General features: G+C 46.6%; 1 protein-coding gene across 1 annotated transcript in view; it reads right to left on the reverse strand.

Annotated features, from left to right (window-relative positions):
- The window catches only part of LOC136330161 (zinc finger protein 615-like), a 97,292-nt gene extending 81,892 nt beyond the window's left edge, over positions 1-15,400 (reverse strand). Inside the window, exons 1-2 of the mRNA XM_066266663.1 lie at positions 15,330-15,400; positions 7,005-7,203 (exon numbers count right to left, since the gene is read on the reverse strand). Of these exons, the coding sequence (XP_066122760.1) occupies positions 7,005-7,203; positions 15,330-15,355 (225 nt within the window). The 5' untranslated portion in view covers positions 15,356-15,400. The remainder of the gene's footprint in view (positions 1-7,004; positions 7,204-15,329) is intronic.
- Between the last annotated feature and the right edge of the window lie 2,614 nt (positions 15,401-18,014).

Here is an 18,014-nt window from a genome sequence, read left to right on the forward strand (position 1 = left end):
GCTAATGGTTGTTAATACTGCCATTGAGTTTACATTGTTGAAATATTATTGTTGTATATTTTATTAAATATTTTAACATACCATTTGGTTCAGAATATTTTTTTTCTTACTTTCCTCCTTAAAACCCTAGGTACATCTTATGGAGCGAAAAATATGGTACCGTCACTGGGTATTCATCCATTCATTTCACAATGCTGAAAATGAAAATTAGGCCCTGGCCAGTTGGCTTGGCTCAGTGGCAGAGCATCGGCCTGGCATGTGGAAGTCCCGGGTTCAATTCCTGGCTAGGGCACACAGGAGAAGCGACCAATTGCTTCTTCACACGTCCCCTTTCTCTCTCTTTCTCCTCCCCTCCTGCAGCCATGGCTCGACTGGAGTGAGCTGACCCCAGGTGCTAAGGATGGTTCCATGGCCTCCAGGCAATTAAATAGCTCAGTTGCCGAGCAACGGAGCAGCCCCAGATAGGCAGAGCATCTTGCTGTAGGGGGCTTGCTGGGTGGATCCTGGTCAGGGCATATGTGGGAGTCTGTCTCTCTGCTTCCCTGCCTCCCCCCCTCTCACTTAATTAAAAAAAAAACAGCAAATTAGTCTCTCTGATATGTAGCATTAAATCCTCCTGCTAACATAAAAATGTCTGCAATCTATTTATTTGAGTACAGTCGTCCCTTGCCATATTGCAGTTCACTTTTCACAAACTATACTGATTTTTTTTTGGTATTTTTCCGAGCTGGAAACGGGGAGGCAGTCAGTCAGACTCCCGCATGCGCCCGACTGGGATCCACCCAGCATGCCCACCAGGGGGCGATGCTCTGCCCATCTGGGGGCATCACTCTGCCGCAATCAGAGCCATTCTAGTGCCTGAGGCAGAGGCCACAGAGCCATCCTCAGCGCCCGGGCCAACTTTGTTCCAATGGAGCCTTGGCTGCAGGAGGGGAAGGGACAGAGAGGAAGGAGAGGGGGAGGGGTGGAGAAGCAGATGGGCGCTTCTCCTGTGTGCCCTGCCGGGAATTGAACCCGGGACTCCTGCACACCAGGCCAGGGCCTCTATCACTGATTTTTAAATTGTATATATCTAGTTTACGGCCATACCACCCTGAACGCGCCCGATCTCGTCTAAATTGTATATATCTAATTTTGTTTATTTATTTATTTATTTATTTTTATTTATTCATTTTTTTTAGAGAGGAGAGAGAGAGAGAGAGACAGAGAGAGAGAGGAGAGAGAGACAGGGGGGAGGAGCTGGAAGCATCAACTCCCATATGTGCCTTGACCAGGCAAGCCCAGGGTTTCGAACCGGCGCCCTCAGCATTTCCAGGTCGAAGCTTTATCCACTGCGCCACCACAGGTCAGGCTATATATCTAATTTTGTATCATGGATTTTTCACTATATTGCAGGATTTTTGGTATATAGGTATTTTTATATATTATTATTATTTTAATTATTTTCGAGGTAAAATAAGCATTTTCTAGCCTAAAAATAATTGAAAATATAAAACATTAAAAGAATATTAAATCAAAATAAAGCCTTAAAATATATAAATAATAAAATAAATATAAGGTCGCTACTTCGTGGATTTTTGCCTATCGCAGGGGGTTCTGAAACCTAAGCCCCGCGGTAGACGAGGGACCACTGTACAGTTCAGTCTCCTTCCCTTACAGGGAAAAACCCAGGTCTTTCCCACTATGTTTCTTCCCTGAGAGGATCCTTAACTACCCACACACAACGCTGCACTTCTTGTTTATCCCCAGAACAAAAGTTCTATGTGAAACCAGGTGGGTGTCCAACAATTTAACTCAAATCTGACAGTAGAGCTCAAGACATCATGTGAGATCCTACAGGTTAAGGGCTGAGTCCTGTTGGACTGCCCCTCCCCCCGAACCCCTTGCTTCAGATCCAGTTGTATATAGCCAGGCTGTCAGCTGGGATTCTGACTAACCAACTATAGATCAGAGGTTACCAGGACCACCTCCTTGGCTTTGATTAATTTGCTAGAGCAGCTCACAGAACTCAGGGAAAGTTTCCTAATGTTTCACAGTTTATTGTGAAAGGATTTGATACACGACACAGATAAGTATACCGAGGCACAGGGCAAGGTACGGACAAAAGGACACGGAGCTCCCATCTCCCTTCCACGCTCACCTCCCTCGCTGCACCTCCCTGTGCTCAGCAACCCAAAAGCTCTCCAAACCCATACTTTTGGGATTTTTCTTAATACATAATTATTAACTCCATTTTTAGCCTCGCCCCTTCTTTTTCAAAAGCTCTGCCAATCATAACTTGCAGTTTCCAGTAACTGACCTTCATCCAGAATCCCACCCAGGGTCATCACAATAGGACAAAGAAAATTCTTATCATTCAGGAAATCACAATAGTTTTTAGAGTTTTGCCAGGAACTTGGAGCAAAACCAATATATATTTTCTATCATGTTACAAACACCTATTTGCTGATACTGAACTATATGCTACCTTTAAGTAGAAGAATACAGATTCCAAAATTCACCATGAGCAGTTGAGTCGATACCAAACTAATAGTGAAAGATTCCAGATGTTAGAATCACCTTACAATGTATACTAAATTCAGTGGTTAACATATTGAACATACAGTATAAAACATGTATAAGGCACAAAAATTATTATGTGATTAAGCAAAAAAAATTTTTTTTTTGCATTTTTCTGAAGCTGGAAACCGGGAGGCAGTCAGACAGACTCCCGCATGCGCTTGACCGGGATCCACCCGGCATGCCCACCAGGGGGCGATGCTCTGCCCCTCTGGGGCGTCGCTCTGTTGCTTCCAGAGCCATCCTAGCGCCTGAGGCAGAGGTCACAGAGCCATCCTCAGCGCCCAGGCCATCTTTACTCCAATGGAGCCTCGGCTGCAGGAGGGGAAGAGAGAGACAGAGAGGAAGGAGAGGGGGAAGGGTGGAGAAGCAGATGGGCGCTTCTCCTGTGTGCCCTGGCCGGGAATCGAACCTGGGACTCCAGCACGCCAGGCCGATGCTCTACCATGATTAAGCAAAATTATTTTTAAAAACTACACTTCAAAGAATATATACATAAGCACACATATGTACATAAACAAAGGCATATATATATTTGTGTATATGATTAGGAAGGTTGATACCATATTAGATGAAACGATTACTAGCTGTAGGAAACATGAGAAGTAATGTTAGATGTTCGCAGAGAGGAGCAGAAGGAAGGGAGAGAATGCAGAGTGCTGAGGAAGAAGCCAGTTTTGCAAAGAAAGAGAGAGAAGGTGTGCATGGGGAACCAGAGCTCAGGGGCTTTGGGAGCCCTACTGTGGCTGTGGGGGCTTTTGATTCCAGGAGGAACTGGAGAAGAGGCTCTGGGTTGTGGAATTGGAGAACGTGTCAGGGCTTTGGGAGCCACTGAAAGAGGAAAGAGGTCTTCCCTGTGTGTTTTAAAAATGAAACTAGGCCCTGGCCGGTTGGCTCAGCGGTAGAGCGTCGGCCTAGCGTGCGGAGGAGCCGGGTTCGATTCCCGGCCAGGGCACACAGGAGAAGCGCCCATTTGCTTCTCCACCCCTCCGCCGCGCTTTCCTCTCTGTCTCTCTCTTCCCCTCCCGCAGCCAAGGCTCCATTGGAGCAGAGATGGCCCGGGCGCTGGGGATGGCTCTGTAGCCTCTGCCTCAGGCGCTAGAGTGGCTCTGATCGCAACATGGCGACGCCCAGGATGGGCAGAGCATCGCTCCCTGGTGGGCAGAGCGTCGCCCCTGGTGGGCGTGCCAGGTGGATCCTGGTCGGGCGCATGCGGGAGTCTGTCTGACTGTCTCTCCCTGTTTCCAGCTTCAGAAAAATGAAAAAAAAAAATGAAACTAGACCACCAACTTACATCATTCACAAAAATAAACTCAAAATGGATAAAAGACTTAAATGTAAGTCGTGAAACCATAAACATCTTGGAAGAAAACATAGGCAGTAAACTCTCCAATATCTCTTGTAGCAATATTTTTGCAAATTCATCTCCATGGGCAAGTGAAATAAAGGACAAAATAAACAAATGGGACTATATCAAATTAAAAAGCTTTTGCACAGCTAAAGACACCATGAAAAAAAGAAAAAGACAACCTCCACACATATTAAGAGAACATATTTGTCAACACATCTGATAAGGGGTTATTAACCAAAATTTATAGAGAACTTCTAAAACTCAACACCAGGAAGGTAAACAATCCAATTAAAAAATGGGCAAAAGAACTAAGTAGACACTTCTCCAAAGAGGACATACAGATGGCCAATAGGCAGATGAAAAAATGTTCAACTTCACTAATCATCAAAGAACTGCAAATTAAAACCACAATGAGATACAATCTCACACCTGTCAGAATGGCGCTTATTAACAAAACAAAACAAAACACAGTAAGTGCTGGCAAGGGTATGGAGAAAAGGGAACCCTCCTGCACTGCTGGTGGAATGCAGACTGGTGCAGCCAATGTGAAAAACACTATGGAGTTTCCTCAAAAAGTTAAGATGGAACTGCCTTTTGACCCAGCCATCTCACTTTTAGGGATACATCTTAAGAACACCAAATCACTGGTTCAAAAGAGAAATGAACCCCCATGTTTATGGCAGCATTGTTCACAATAGCAAAGATCTGAAAACAGCCCAAGTGTCCATCAGTGGACGAGTGGATTAAAAAGCTGTGGTACATATACACAATGAAATGTTACACAGCTGTGAAAAAGAAAGAAACCTTACCTTCTGCGATGACATGGATAGACCTGGAGCTTATTACGCTAAGTGAAATAAGCCAGGCAGAGAAAGAAAAATATCGTATGATCTCACATATATGTGGAATCTAATGAACACAGTGAACTGAGGAATGGAATAGAGGCAGAGGAGAGGTCACAAGGAGCAGAGGGACAGCACTCAGAGGGAAGGGGGATGAAGGGATGGAATCAGAGAAGGTGAGGGGATTAGTGAAATTATATATACATAATACAGAGACACAGATAACAGAACAGCAAATCCTAGACAGAAGAGGGGAGGTAAATGGGGAGGGGGACAAAGCGGGTAAGGGGGAACAAGGGTGTGGGGGTGAGGGAGTTATATTGAGTGGGACACTTGAATCCATGTTAACACAATAAATTAAAAATAATAAAATATTAAAAAAATAAAAAGTAACGTTAGTAAGGACTAAGGACACCACCCCACACCATTTCTATGAAGCAACAATAAAGATCGATGTGCCTGACCTGTGGTGGTGCAGTGGATAAAGCGTCGACCTGGAAATGCTGAGGTCGCCGGTTCGAAACCCTGGACTTGCCTGGTCAAGGCACATATGGGAGTTGATGCTTCCAGCTCCTCCCCCCTTCTCTCTCTCTCCCTCTCCTCTCTAAAATGAATAAATAAATAAATAAAAAATTAAAAAAAAATAAAAAATAAAAAAAATAAAGATCGATGTGAACGTCAAACCTATGAGCCATGGCCCTGGCTGGTTGGCTCAGTGGTAGAGCGTGGGCCTGGCGTGCGGAGGTACCAGGTTCGATTCCCGGCCAGGGCACACAGGAGAAGCACCCATCTGCTTCTCCACCTCTCCCCCTCTCCTTCCTCTCTGTCTCTCTCTTCCCCTCCTGTAGCCAAGGCTCCATTGGAGCAAAGATGGCCCGGGCGCTGGGGATGGCTTTGTGGCCTCTACCTCAGGCACTAGAATGGCTCTGATTGCAACAGAGCGACGCCCCAAGATGGGCAGAGCGTCGCCCCCTGGTGGGCGTCCCGGGTGGATCCCGGTCGGGCGCATGCGGGAGTCTGTCTGTCTCTCCCCGTTTCCAGCTTCAGAAAAACGCAAACAAACAAACAAACAAACAAAAAACCTATGAGCCATAAAGAATGACCACCCCTCAAGGAACTGGTCTGGTTTCTCCTCATGGTTACTTATGTGATATAAGAAATATTTGCATTTGTCTTCAGCCCAAGATTGTGGCACAGGACCTCCTGAAACCGTCAAATTTCCTAAGTGAGCGGGGTGAGAGGGTTTTCTTTTCTTGTTCATAATCAGCCCCTTTCAAACATACCTGAGTTTACTCTAATGAGGTGACTCTTGGTGGGCTCAGAGATACCTTCACAATGGGGGCTGGTTGCCAAGGAAACTAAGTTTGTGATTAGAAGGTTGGAACTTTCCAGGAGGGGAGAAGACTGGAGACGGAGTTACTCAACAATGACCTCGGACTTAACCCAGCACACCTATGGAATGAGACCTCCATAAAACACCCTAACTGCAGGCTCCTGGAGGTTCCAGGTGGTGAGCACGTGCAGGTGGGGCAGGCAGCGTGCCTGCAGGGGCCCGGAGGGTCCTTGTCCTTTCCCTCTCACCCTGCCCTGTGTGTCTCCTCCGTCAAGCTGTTCCCAGGAGGAGCCTTTAAAATAAACCAGCAAATGTGAACAGCGGGGATTCCTGAGTTAGTGAGCAGCTGCTTACATTACTGAACCCAAAGAAGAGGTCGCGGGAATCTCCAATTTGTAGCCAAGTCATAGGTATGGGCATCCAGGAACTCAGAACTTGGCGCTTGAAGAGGAGCAGTCTTGTGAAATTGAGCCCTTAAATTCATGGAGTATGACAGTAACATGGTGATCAGTGTCAAAATAGACCTAACTGTATACATTTAACTGGTGTCTGGAAGAGCTGGAAAACTGGTGGTTGGTGGTGTGAAAACATTCACACATTTGGTGGCCGAAGTGTTCTGAGTAGAAACAGATCATTGCAATCCCTCCCATGTAACTCACCACGGCTCCCCTGTGCCGGCCGTCAGAGACATCACACACACACTGGCAGCTAAGGGAAAACACAGGCTCTCGCACAGTCACATGTGACATTCCAGCATGAACACGGAGTATGAATCCTAGGAATAATATATTCCTGAACTGACCTTGCCCAGATTTCTCCAGATCGTGCTATTCCCAATTTAAACTCTTACACTTAACTGCACTGGTTTTAACAGACAAATCCATTGAGAAGTAAAGGAAACAATAAGAGACCAACTCACCTGGGCCTGGATCATTTTATTCTGATTGAGAGGAACAGCTGCTGATGAAATACTCCGGCTTGAGTTATTCTGGATCAGCATTACATTTCTCATCAAAAAATGTGAGCCCTCAGTCAAGGGTGTCTCCAGGGAAGACGATACAAAGTCCTGGAGTCTCCTTCTCCTTGATCCCCGTTCCTGGGAGGCGAGCACCTGTGGGCTGCACAGCAGATTACTCTGAGTGGCACATCCTCTTTGGGCCCAGACGCTCTCACTGATGCTGAGCACTCACCTTAAATCAAGGCTCTGAAAGAGCTATCTGTACTTTTATTAAGTGTCCAGAAGATTTTACATCTGGGCCAATGAAACCTAACATTCAGAACATTTCAGATGTAGTCCTCTTATTTTTTTTTTTCCTGAAGTGAGAAATGGAGAGGCAGAGAGACAGACTCCCGCATGCACCCAACCGGGATCCACCCAGCATGCCCACTAGGGGGCGATGCTCCACTGCAACAGGAGCTATCCTCAGTGCCTGGGCCAACTTTGCTCCAATGGAGGCTTGGCTGCGAGAGGAGAAAAGACAGACAGAGAGAAAGTAGAGGGGGAAAGGTGGAGAAGCAGATGGGCGCTTCTCCTGTGTGCCCTAGCCAGGAATCAAACCCAGGACTTCCACACACTGGGCCGATGCTCTAGTGCTGACCCAACAGGCCAGGGCCTGTATTCCTCATTTATAAAGGTTTGTTCCATTTACTTGTGCACTCATTGATTGCTTCTCATACATATGCTGACCGGGGATCAAACCCATGACTTAGACATGCAAAGATGATGCTTTAGCTTCTGAGTCAGTTGACCAGGGCTGCTGCCTACATTTTTTAAAATGCAAATACTAAGATTGTGAAAGGGTACGGTAGAAAAACCAGGACAGGGCCCTGGCCAGTGGCTCAGTAGATGGAGCGTTGACCCAGTGTATGGTCGTCCCAGGTTGGATTCCCTGTCAGGGCACACAGGAGAGGCAATCATCTGCTTCTCTCCCCCTTCCCCTCTTGTAGCCAGTGGCTCGACTGGTTGGAGCGTCGGCCCTGGGGGTTACGATACCTCAGTTGGTCTGAGGATCATCCCTGGACGGGCATTGCTGGGTGGATTCTGGTTGGTGCAAATGTGGGAGTCTGCCTCGCTATCTCAAACAACACTGAGCACCCAGGACTTCTCAGGGAAATCAGATTTAGGAAAGCAGACATACAGACAGGATGTGCACTTTTTTTTTCTAAACCATGTTGTTGGGCAGATAAAATACAATATATTATGCTCACTTTGTTAAAGATGGCGCTGCCCACGTGGAGGTCTTCACCCAGGTGATGTTAATGTGTTGGGGGCGGGCTGTGGGCAGGCAGAATCCTTGTAGCCTGGGGCTTGGTTTTGGGACTAAGCCTTTCCCACACTTTTTGAAGTAGGGTAGTACAATCCCATCATGCCTCAGAAAGTGACTTTGTATTAGAGACTTCCCTATTTTGTATATTGGATTAAAAGGTTTAGATTTCTACACTATAAAATAGGGGCAGAACGGGAGCTTGCACTCTTGGTTCCTGAGATTAATATTAGAGGAGAGAGCAGAGAGGAGAGAGGAGAAAGGCCACGTGGAGGAGGCCAGGAGAAGCAGCCAAGATGGCGGAGTGTTGAGTGAGAAGCCAGTTAGTGCAGAGTTTGTGCAGGGAGAAGGAAGGAGATGGGGAACAGAGGTGAATAAGTCTGGTGAGCTAGAAACCTTTGATTCTAGGAAACTCAGATAAGTCAGTAGCTTTGTGAGCACTAAATGTGAGTGGGTTTTGGAGCCCAGTGTGTATTTTTTACTTGCCTGCTGGGTGCAAGCTAGGATTAAAGATAATGGCCCACCAGCTTTTGGCTCTGCTGTTTCTTTGCTGACTGTCCGAATCCAATGTGAACCTGCATGGGCCAGGCGGCTGTGATGGTGGCCCTGGCCGTGGCTTCTGGCTTTACACATGTGTATTGTTGGGCACATAAAATATATTATGCTCACTCTGTTAAAGGTGGCGCTGCCCACGTGGAGGCCGTTGCCCAGGTGATATTAGTGTGTGTTGGGGGTGGGCTGTGGGCAGACAGGATCCTTGAAGCCTGGGGCTTGGTTTTAGGACTAAGCCTATCCCACCCTTTTTGATGTAGGGTGGTACAATTCCATCATGCCGCAGATAAGTGACTTTGTATTAGAGACTTTTCTATTTTGTATATTGGATTAAAGGTTTTGATTTCTACACTATAAAGTGGGGGCAGACCGGGAACTTGCACTCTTGGTTTCTGGGATGATTAGCATGAGAGAGCAGAGGGAGCAGAGCAGAGAGCAGAAAAAGGCCATGTGGCCAGGAGAAGCAGCCAAGATGGCGGAGTGTTGAGTGAGATGCCAGTTTGTGCAGAGTTTGTATCTGGGATAAGGAAGGAGATGGGGAACTGAGGAGAATAAGGCTGGTGAGCTAGAAACCTTTGATTCTAGGAAACTTGGATAAGTCAGTAGCTTTGTGAGCACTGAATGTGAGTGGGTTTTGGAGCCCAGTGTGTGTTTTTACTTGCCCGCCGGGTGCAAGCTAGGATTAAAGATGATGGCCCATCGGTTTTTGGCTCCATTGTTTCTTTACCGACTGTCTGAATCCAATGCAAACCTGCATGGGCCAGGCTGTTGTGACAGTGGCCCTGGATACTGGCTTTACATGTATCTGCTGTCTTCAAAAGTCTTTTTATATCCTCTAGTGCTAAAGGACACTTAAAAGGACATTGTGCTAAACAGATAAGTACTGGCTTATTTAAGTTCGCATTCCTATACACATCAAACCCTGGCCAAAGAGCTCAGTTGGTTACAACATCAGCCCAAAGCACAGAGATTGCCAATTTAATCCCTGGTCAGGCACATAAAGAGATCAATGTCCTTGTCTGTCTGTCTGTCTGTCCTTCTCTTTTCCTTTCTCTTTAATATCCACGCATAAAAATTAAAGAATTGCCTGACCAGGTGGTGGTACAGTTGTTGGGGATCAAAAAAGCCAACAGGATTTTTAGTTTGGCTATCTGGGGGACAGAGGTGCTGGGAGCTGACTGTAAGCTGACAGTCTGCCCAACTCCCCATCTCACCTGCCTGATAAAGTAGCAAAAGGCTGTGCTGTTTGTCCTGCCTCCCATGTTCCCCTGGAAGGACTAGAAGAAAGTTACTTCTTTGTATAAGGTTGTATATGTTAAGTATTGGTGAGGGTTTTTCTGCACCTGGTGGAGTTCTGGGGTTGCCTTGGAAATGTCACTGAATTGCTCATTTCCACTTGCCCAGAATAATAAAGGATGCAGCTAGGGCAGCGGCCATGTTTTCTGCGGCTCTGCTAGTGCGGCAATTTTACTGTTGGCAGCTGTGTCTTCCTCCCGAAACCCATCTATTATATGTTGTTGGGCAGATAAAATATATTATGCTCACCTTGTTAAAGACGGCGCTGCCCACGTGGAAGTCGTTGCCCAGGTGATATTAATGTGTGTTGGGGGCGGACTGTGGGCAGGCAGGATCCTTGTAGCCTGGGGCTTGGTTTTAGGACTAAGCCTTTCCCACCCTTTTTGATGTGGGGTGGTACAATCCCATCATGCCTCAGATAAGTGACTTTGTATTAGAGACTTCCCTATTTTGTATATTGGATTAAAGGTTTGGATTTCTACACTATAAAATGGTGGCAGAGCGGGAGCTTGCGCTCTCGGTTCCTGAGATTAATATTAGAGGAGAGAGCAGAGAGGAGAGCTGAGAGAGGCCACGTGGAGGAGACCAGGAGAAGCAGCGAAGATGGCGGAGTGTTGAGTGAGAAGCCAGTTTGTGCAGTTTGTGCAGAGAGAAGGAAGGAGATGGGGAACTAGAAACCCTTGATTCTAGGAAACTCGAATAAGTCAGTAGCTTTGTGAGCACTGAATGTGAGTGGGTTTTGGAGCCCAGTGTGTGTTTTTACTTGCCCGCCGGGTGCAAGCTAGGATTAAAGATGATGGCCCATCAGTTTTTGGCTCCGTTGTTTCTTTACCGACTGTCCGAATCCAATGCGAACCTGCATGGGCCAGGCTGCTGTGATAGTGGCCCTGGCTACTGGCTTTACATGTCTTTCGTTCTTTGTTTATATTCATTAATTTCGTACCGTTCCCATTCAAGACCCTGGAATATAATTGTCATGTGGGTTGCGACAACAGTGGATAGAGCATTGACATCTCATGTTGAGGACTCAGGTCTGAAATCCTGAGGTTACTGGCCTGAGCGTGAGCTTACCAACTTAAGCACAGGGTCCCTGGCTTGAGCTTGGGATCAAAGACATGACCCCATGATCGCTGGCTTGAAGCCCAATGTAAAGCCAGAAGCCACGGCCACTATCACAGCAGCCGCCTGGCCCATGCAGGTTCGCATTGGATTCAGACAGTCGGTAAAGAAACAATGGAGCCAAAAACTGATGAGCCATTTTCTTTAATCCTAGCTTGCACCCGGCGGGCAAGTAAAAACACACACTGGGCTCCAAAACCCACTCACATTCAGAGCTCACAAAGCTACTGACTTATCCGAGTTTCCTAAAATCAAAGGTTTTTAGCTCACCAGACTTATTCACCTCTGTTCCCCATCTCCTTCTCCCTGCATAAACTCTGCACTAACTGGCTTCTCACTCAACACTCTGCCATCTTGGCTGCTTCTCCTGGCCTCTTCCAAGTGGCCTTTCTCTGCTCTGCTCTCTACTCTAATGATAATCTCAGGAACCAAGAGCAAGCTCCTGCTCTGCCCCCATTTTATAGTGTAGAAATCAAAACCTTTAATCCAATATACAAAATAGGGAAGTCTCTAATACAAAGTCACTTATTTGGGGCATGATGGGATTGTACCACCCCACATCAAAACGGGTGGGAAACGCTTAATCCCAAAACCAAGCCACAGGCTACAAGGATTCTGCCTGCCTTTAGCCCACCCCCAACACACATTAATATCACCTGGGCGATGGCCTCCTCGTGGGCAGCGCCATCTTTAACAAAGTGAGCATAATATATTTTATCTGCCCAACACCCAAGGTCATTGGCTTGAAGGGGTCACTCACTCTGCTGGAGCTCCCCCTCACCTTACCCCTAATCAAGGCACATTTGAGAAAGCAATCAATAAACTAAGGTGCCGCAAACATAAGTTGATGCTTTCTATCTCTCTCCCTTACTATCTCTCTCTCTCTCTCTCACTTAAAAAGAAAAAAAAGAAATTATTATATACTTAATGGAACTCTTCAGAGTATTTTAAGTCTAAACTCATATGAGGCTTAGCAAGATAATTCAGTTTGTTAGAGCTGATAGATACATGAATTACAACTGCCCTTTTGCTGTTCCCCTAGGCTGCCTGACGCTACCCTTAATTACCGGACAATCGCCCCTGGGACAAAGGAATTCCAGGAAGCTGGTCAATCACCCCAAAGAGGAGTATTCCAGAAAGCCAAACATACCAGCACACCCTTGCTCGAAGCTATCCCCAACCCTATAAAGTTTTACCTCAGTCTGTTTTGGGGGCCCTTCTTTCGGAGGAGCGACCCGGCAGGTCTTTCTCCTCTAATAAAGCCTGCACACCTGGAGTTCGAGTGCTGTCTCATTCTTACAAGAGCATCGTCCTGAATTGTCAGGGTTTCAGGTTAGATTCCAACCAGGGCACATACAAGAGATAACCAATAAGGCCCTGGCCAGTTGGCTCAGCAGTAGAGCATCGGCCTGGAGTGTGGAAGTCCCGGGTTTGATTCCCAGCATGGCAAACAGGACAAGCGCCCATCTGCTTCTCCATCCTTCCCCTCTCCTTTCTCTCTTTCTCTTCCCCTCCCACAGCCAAGGCTCCACTGGAGCAAAGTTGCCCTGGGCGCTGAGGATGGCTCCATGGCCTCTGCCTCAGGTGCTAGAATGGCTCAGGTTCTAGGCACATTTGAGCAGCGCTCCAGATGGGCAGAGCATCGCCCCCTGGTGGGCATACCGGGTGGATCCCAGTCAGGCGCATGCAGGAGTTTGTCTGTCTCCCTGCTTCTCACTTCAGAAAAATAAAAAATAAAAAAAATAAAACTTTTCTTTTTTTAAAAAAAAAGGTTTTCTTTTTATTGTTGCAGTCAGTCTGTTTTTTTTCTTTTTTAGAGCTCTAATCTTTTTTAATTTAATTTTATTTATTTATTTATTTTTTACAGAGAGTGAGTCACAGACACAGACAGGAACAGAAACAGACGAGAAGCATCAATCATTAGTTTTTCATTGTGCGTTGCAACACCTTAGTTGTTCATTGATTGCTTTCTCATATGTGCCTTGACTGCGGGCCTTCAGCAGACCGAGAAACCCCTTGCTGGAGCCAGTGACCTTGGGTTCAAGCTGGTGAACTTTTTTTTTTTCTTCTTTTTTTTTTGTATTTTTCTGAAGGTGGAAACGGGGAGGCAGTCAGACAGACTCCTGCATGCGCCCGACCAGGATCCACCCGGCACGCCCACCAGGGGGCGATGCTCTGCCCCTCCAGGGCGTTGCTCTATTGCGACCAGAGCCACTCTAGCGCCTGGGGCAGAGGCCAAGGAGCCATTCCCAGCGCCCAGGCCATCTTTGCTCCAATGGAGCCTCACTGCGGGAGGGGAAGAGAGAGACAGAGAGGAAGGAGAGGGGGAGGGGTGGAGAAGCAGATGGGCGCTTCTCTTGTGTGCCCTGGCCGGGAATCGAACCCGGGACTTCTGCACACCAGGCCGATGCTCTACCACTGAGCCAACCGGCCAGGGCCAAGCTGGTGAGCTTTTGCTCAAACCAGATGAGCCCACGCTCAAGCTTGGGACCGCGGGGTCTCAAACCTGGGTCTTCCGCATCCCAGTCCGATGCTCCATCCACTGCACCACCACCTGGTCAGGCAAAAATCTTTTCTAAATAAAACTGAAATAGACATTTTCAGGCAAAATCAAGAGAAATCTTCAACAAAAGACCTGTAACACTGGAACTGTAAGAGTTGCTCAAGTAAAAAGGAAAGGAGTCTCAAATATATGCAGAGAACAGAAATGGTACACACAAGGTTAATTATAAAGTAGCACCAACCAGCTTGACCCATGGTAGCATAGTAGGTAAAGCATTGCTCTAAAATACTTAGATTACAGGTTTGAAACCCTGGGCTTGCCCACTCAAGCACGTATGAGAAGCGATCAATGAACAACTAAGGTGTCGCAACAAAAAAACTGATGATTGATGCTTCTCATCTCCCTCCGTTCCTGTCTGTCTGTCCCTATCTATCCCTCTCTCTGACTCTCCCTCTCTGTCCCTGTAAAAATAAATAAATAAATAAATAAACAAAAAAAATGTTTTAAAACATTTCACTATATAAATGTACGCAAATACTTAGTGAATTCCCTTATATAAACCACCAGTTAACATGTTAACTTGTAAATGTTTTTCACATGAAGTAAAAAAAAAAAAATCAGTCCCATTTATGTAATTTCTCTGTATAATGTCAAACCCTAATAATCAAAATATAGTACAATTCTGACAAGCATTATCCTTTGGGATTAGAACTTACAGTGACAAATGATTTCACTACTGTCAGAACGAATCTGAAAAGAAATGGCCCATGTAGGTACCTTGTAGGGCCAAGAAGAGCTGCATCTTAAATAGAAAACAAACCACGATTAGATCTTCATCTACGGGATTTCCAGATCATGCATCTCACCAAAAACTTTCCTTTTAAAAAAAGTTTAAAATATTTTTTTTTCAACTACAATTGACATATGATATTAGGTAAGTTTCAGGTGTACCAGAAAGGTTTTATTTCTGGCAGGTTCGGGTAAGGGGTGATCGGGTGCCATATCTAGTGCAGAAGGGGGGCCTCGGACCCGAAAGGCAGCAGGATTCCGGACGCACATCAAATCTGTGCCCGCAGCCAGGGTCCGGGCGCCCGCTCACACCCCAGACACACGGCCAGGAGAGGTCACCCAGCGTCCGGCCGCAGAGCAAACACCAGCCACACGGAGCTCTCCCTGACGCCACCCTCCAGTTCGCCGTCCCTGAGCCCCAAAGAGTTAACCGCTGAAACAAACCCCCAAATGTGCCCTCCGGACTAAGTCCTTGATCTCTGGAGATTTTTAACCACGGCATCGCCGCCTGAGGTCACAGGCGCCCCTTTCTTACGCAACCCCCCAATACAGTCCCTTTAGGGCTCCCCTGCAATGCCTCTTGCATCAGCCGAGGTGAACTCCGACAGACCCTCCCCACCCACTATCCTCCCACAAAACCAAGCACTGACCTGAATTTCTTTAGAAATCACCACGAGGCGCCAGCGGCTGAACTTTAATTCGCTGAACTTTGCACCCTTACCTCCTCACCGTCGGACGGTGGCCCATGCGGATCTCTCAGGCGTTTTCGGCAGCACTTCCAGCCGTTCCTCTCAAGCAACATGGCCGCCTTCTAAAAGTGGCACTCGGGTGCGGCCATCTTGGGAGCACAGCTGTACGGAAGGCAAGGAGCCAGAAATGCCTGGGGAGATACAAGGTCACTGAACTTATCCCATTTCCTGGCAGCTGAACCCGTGATGAAAAAGGACATATGTGCACAGGCTTAAGGTTTCATAACGCAAAACCAGTGTGGGATAAATACCTTTCAGCAGCTGCCGATAAAATTAAAATCGCAGGATGTTTACTCAGGCCAGAAGTTAGGAAACAGCTCAGTGGGAGGCTCCATCCTACAGAAACTGGAGGAACCTGTACAGCACGGAACTCACCCAGGAGAAAGAACTTGGGGAAGGGATATCGGGCCGTTTTCTAGTACAACTCGGCTTTGTGGGAGGCCATTTGACAGACATGAGCAGAGCAAGGTGATGGGCCAGGTAGAGAGGTTGATCAGAGTCAGGACACCAGGACAGGGCTCCATAGTTTCTGCTGGAGGCTTAGAAAAGCAGCACCAGCAGACAAGAGACTCCAGGGCAGACCTGAGGGGCTGCTGCATTGACTGTCGACTCTGCCCCAGCAAGAACCAACCAGGACCCTGTTAGAACCACCTAGACAGCTGGTGAATATTCTATTGAGAGCCTACTGTTGGGGCCTGAAATCCAAAAGGGTCTTTTGCAGTTAAGATTTTTGGGGGACAGAGGTGTGGGGAACTGGCAATAAGCTGACAGTCTGCCCAACCCCCCACCTCACTTGTTTAGTGAAGTTGCTAAAGGCTATTTTTATTTTATTTTATTTTTTTTTTTAGAGACAGAGAGAGAGTCAGAGAGAGGGATAGACAGACAGGAACGGAGAGATGAGAAGCATCAATCATTAGTTTTTCGTTGCACATTGCAACACCTTAATTGTTCATTGATTGCCCTCTCATACGTGCCTTGACTGCGGGCCTTCAGCAGACCAAGTAACCCCTTGCTTGAGCCAGCGACCTTGGGCTCAAGCTGGTGAGCTTTTTGCTCAATCCAGATGAGCCCTTGCTCAAGCTGGCAACCTCGGGGTCTTGAACCTAGGTCTTCTGCATCCCAGTCCTACGCTTTATCCACTACGCCACTGCCTGGTCAGGCTAAAGGCTATTTTGCTATGGTGCTGGATTATTTATACTCATCCTGCCCCCCTTGTCCCCCCGAAAGACTGAAGGCAAGTTTCTTTTATCCTTTGTTTTGTGAAGTTAAGATGCTATGTATGGTGGGGGTTTTCTGCACTTGGTAGAATTCTGGGTTTCTTGGAAATATGATCAGAAATCTCTTTGATTTGCTAATGGACCACTTTGCCCTATAAATAAAGCAGGTAGGGGGTGGAGAGTGTATTCTGTTCTTGCCATCAGCATTGCAGAGCCCTCCAGAGCCCATCCTTTTACTCTAAGCCTATTTTCTTAATTCCATGCAATTCCCACTCAGGGCCTGGAATTACTAGCAGAGCTGGTTCATGGAAGCTTACCATAGCACCTCCCCCAAAACCTTGCTCCTTAAAAGTCCTTATGACACAGGGATCAACTTGCCCATGCCTTTCCCTCCCTCTTCCTCCAGCTGATTTTTGCTCTTTCTATTAAGCTCCCCTTCTTTCTCCTCTGTAACTTGTTTCCTAAAGCCCATTACATTTACTTCTGTGATTCTTTGTTTCTTTCTTTCTTTCTTTCTTTTTTTAAGCAAGAGAAAGAGACAGACAGGGATAGACAGGAAGGGAGAGAGATGAGAAGCATCAGTTCTTAGTTGCGGCACCTTAGTTGTTCATTGATTACTTTTTTATATGTGCTTTGATGGGGAGCCAGGGACACTTCAGCCAAGTCAGTGACTCCTTGCTCTAGCCAGAGATCTGGGGCTGAAGCCATCAACCTTTGGTCTTAAGCCAGTGATCATGGGGTCATACCTATGACCCCCAGCTCAAGCTGGGGACCCCACACTCAAGTTGGCAAGACAGTACTTAAGCCAGTGACCTTGGTTTTCAAACCTGGATTTTCAGAATTCCAAATTTGAAACCAGTCAGGCTCCAAGATTTTTTTTTTTTTTTTTTTTTTTTTTTTTTTACAGAGAGAGAGAGAGAGAGAGAGTCAGATAGAGGGATAGATAGGGACAAATAGACAGGAACGGAGAGAGATGAGAAGCATTAATCATCAGTTTTTCGTTGTGACACCTTAGTTGTTCATTGATTGCTTTCTCATATGTGCCTTGACCGTGGGGCTACAGCAGACCAAGTAACCCCCTTGCTCAAGCCAGCGACCTTGGGACCAAGCTGGTGAGCTTTGCTCAAACCAGATGAGCCCGTGCTCAAGGTGGCGACCTCAGGGTCTCAAACCTGGGTCCTCTGCATCCCAGTCCAACACTATCCACTGCGTCACCGCCTGGTCAGGCTCCAACACTCTTAATGTGATAAGGTTATGAACATGTTCATAAATTATATTTAGAGTAAATAAAGTACATATTCATACTGATAGTTGACCTAGGGATATCTCATAAACAATTTGAAATTGTATGAAATATTATAATAAATTATGGGTATGCATACTTGCAAGAAATACTAAAAATCAAGTATGATTCTGGAAGAAGCTTCTCCTATTTAAAAT

Source organism: Saccopteryx bilineata, chromosome 3, assembly GCF_036850765.1.
Source record: "Saccopteryx bilineata isolate mSacBil1 chromosome 3, mSacBil1_pri_phased_curated, whole genome shotgun sequence".
NCBI classification, from domain to species: domain Eukaryota; kingdom Metazoa; phylum Chordata; class Mammalia; order Chiroptera; family Emballonuridae; genus Saccopteryx; species Saccopteryx bilineata.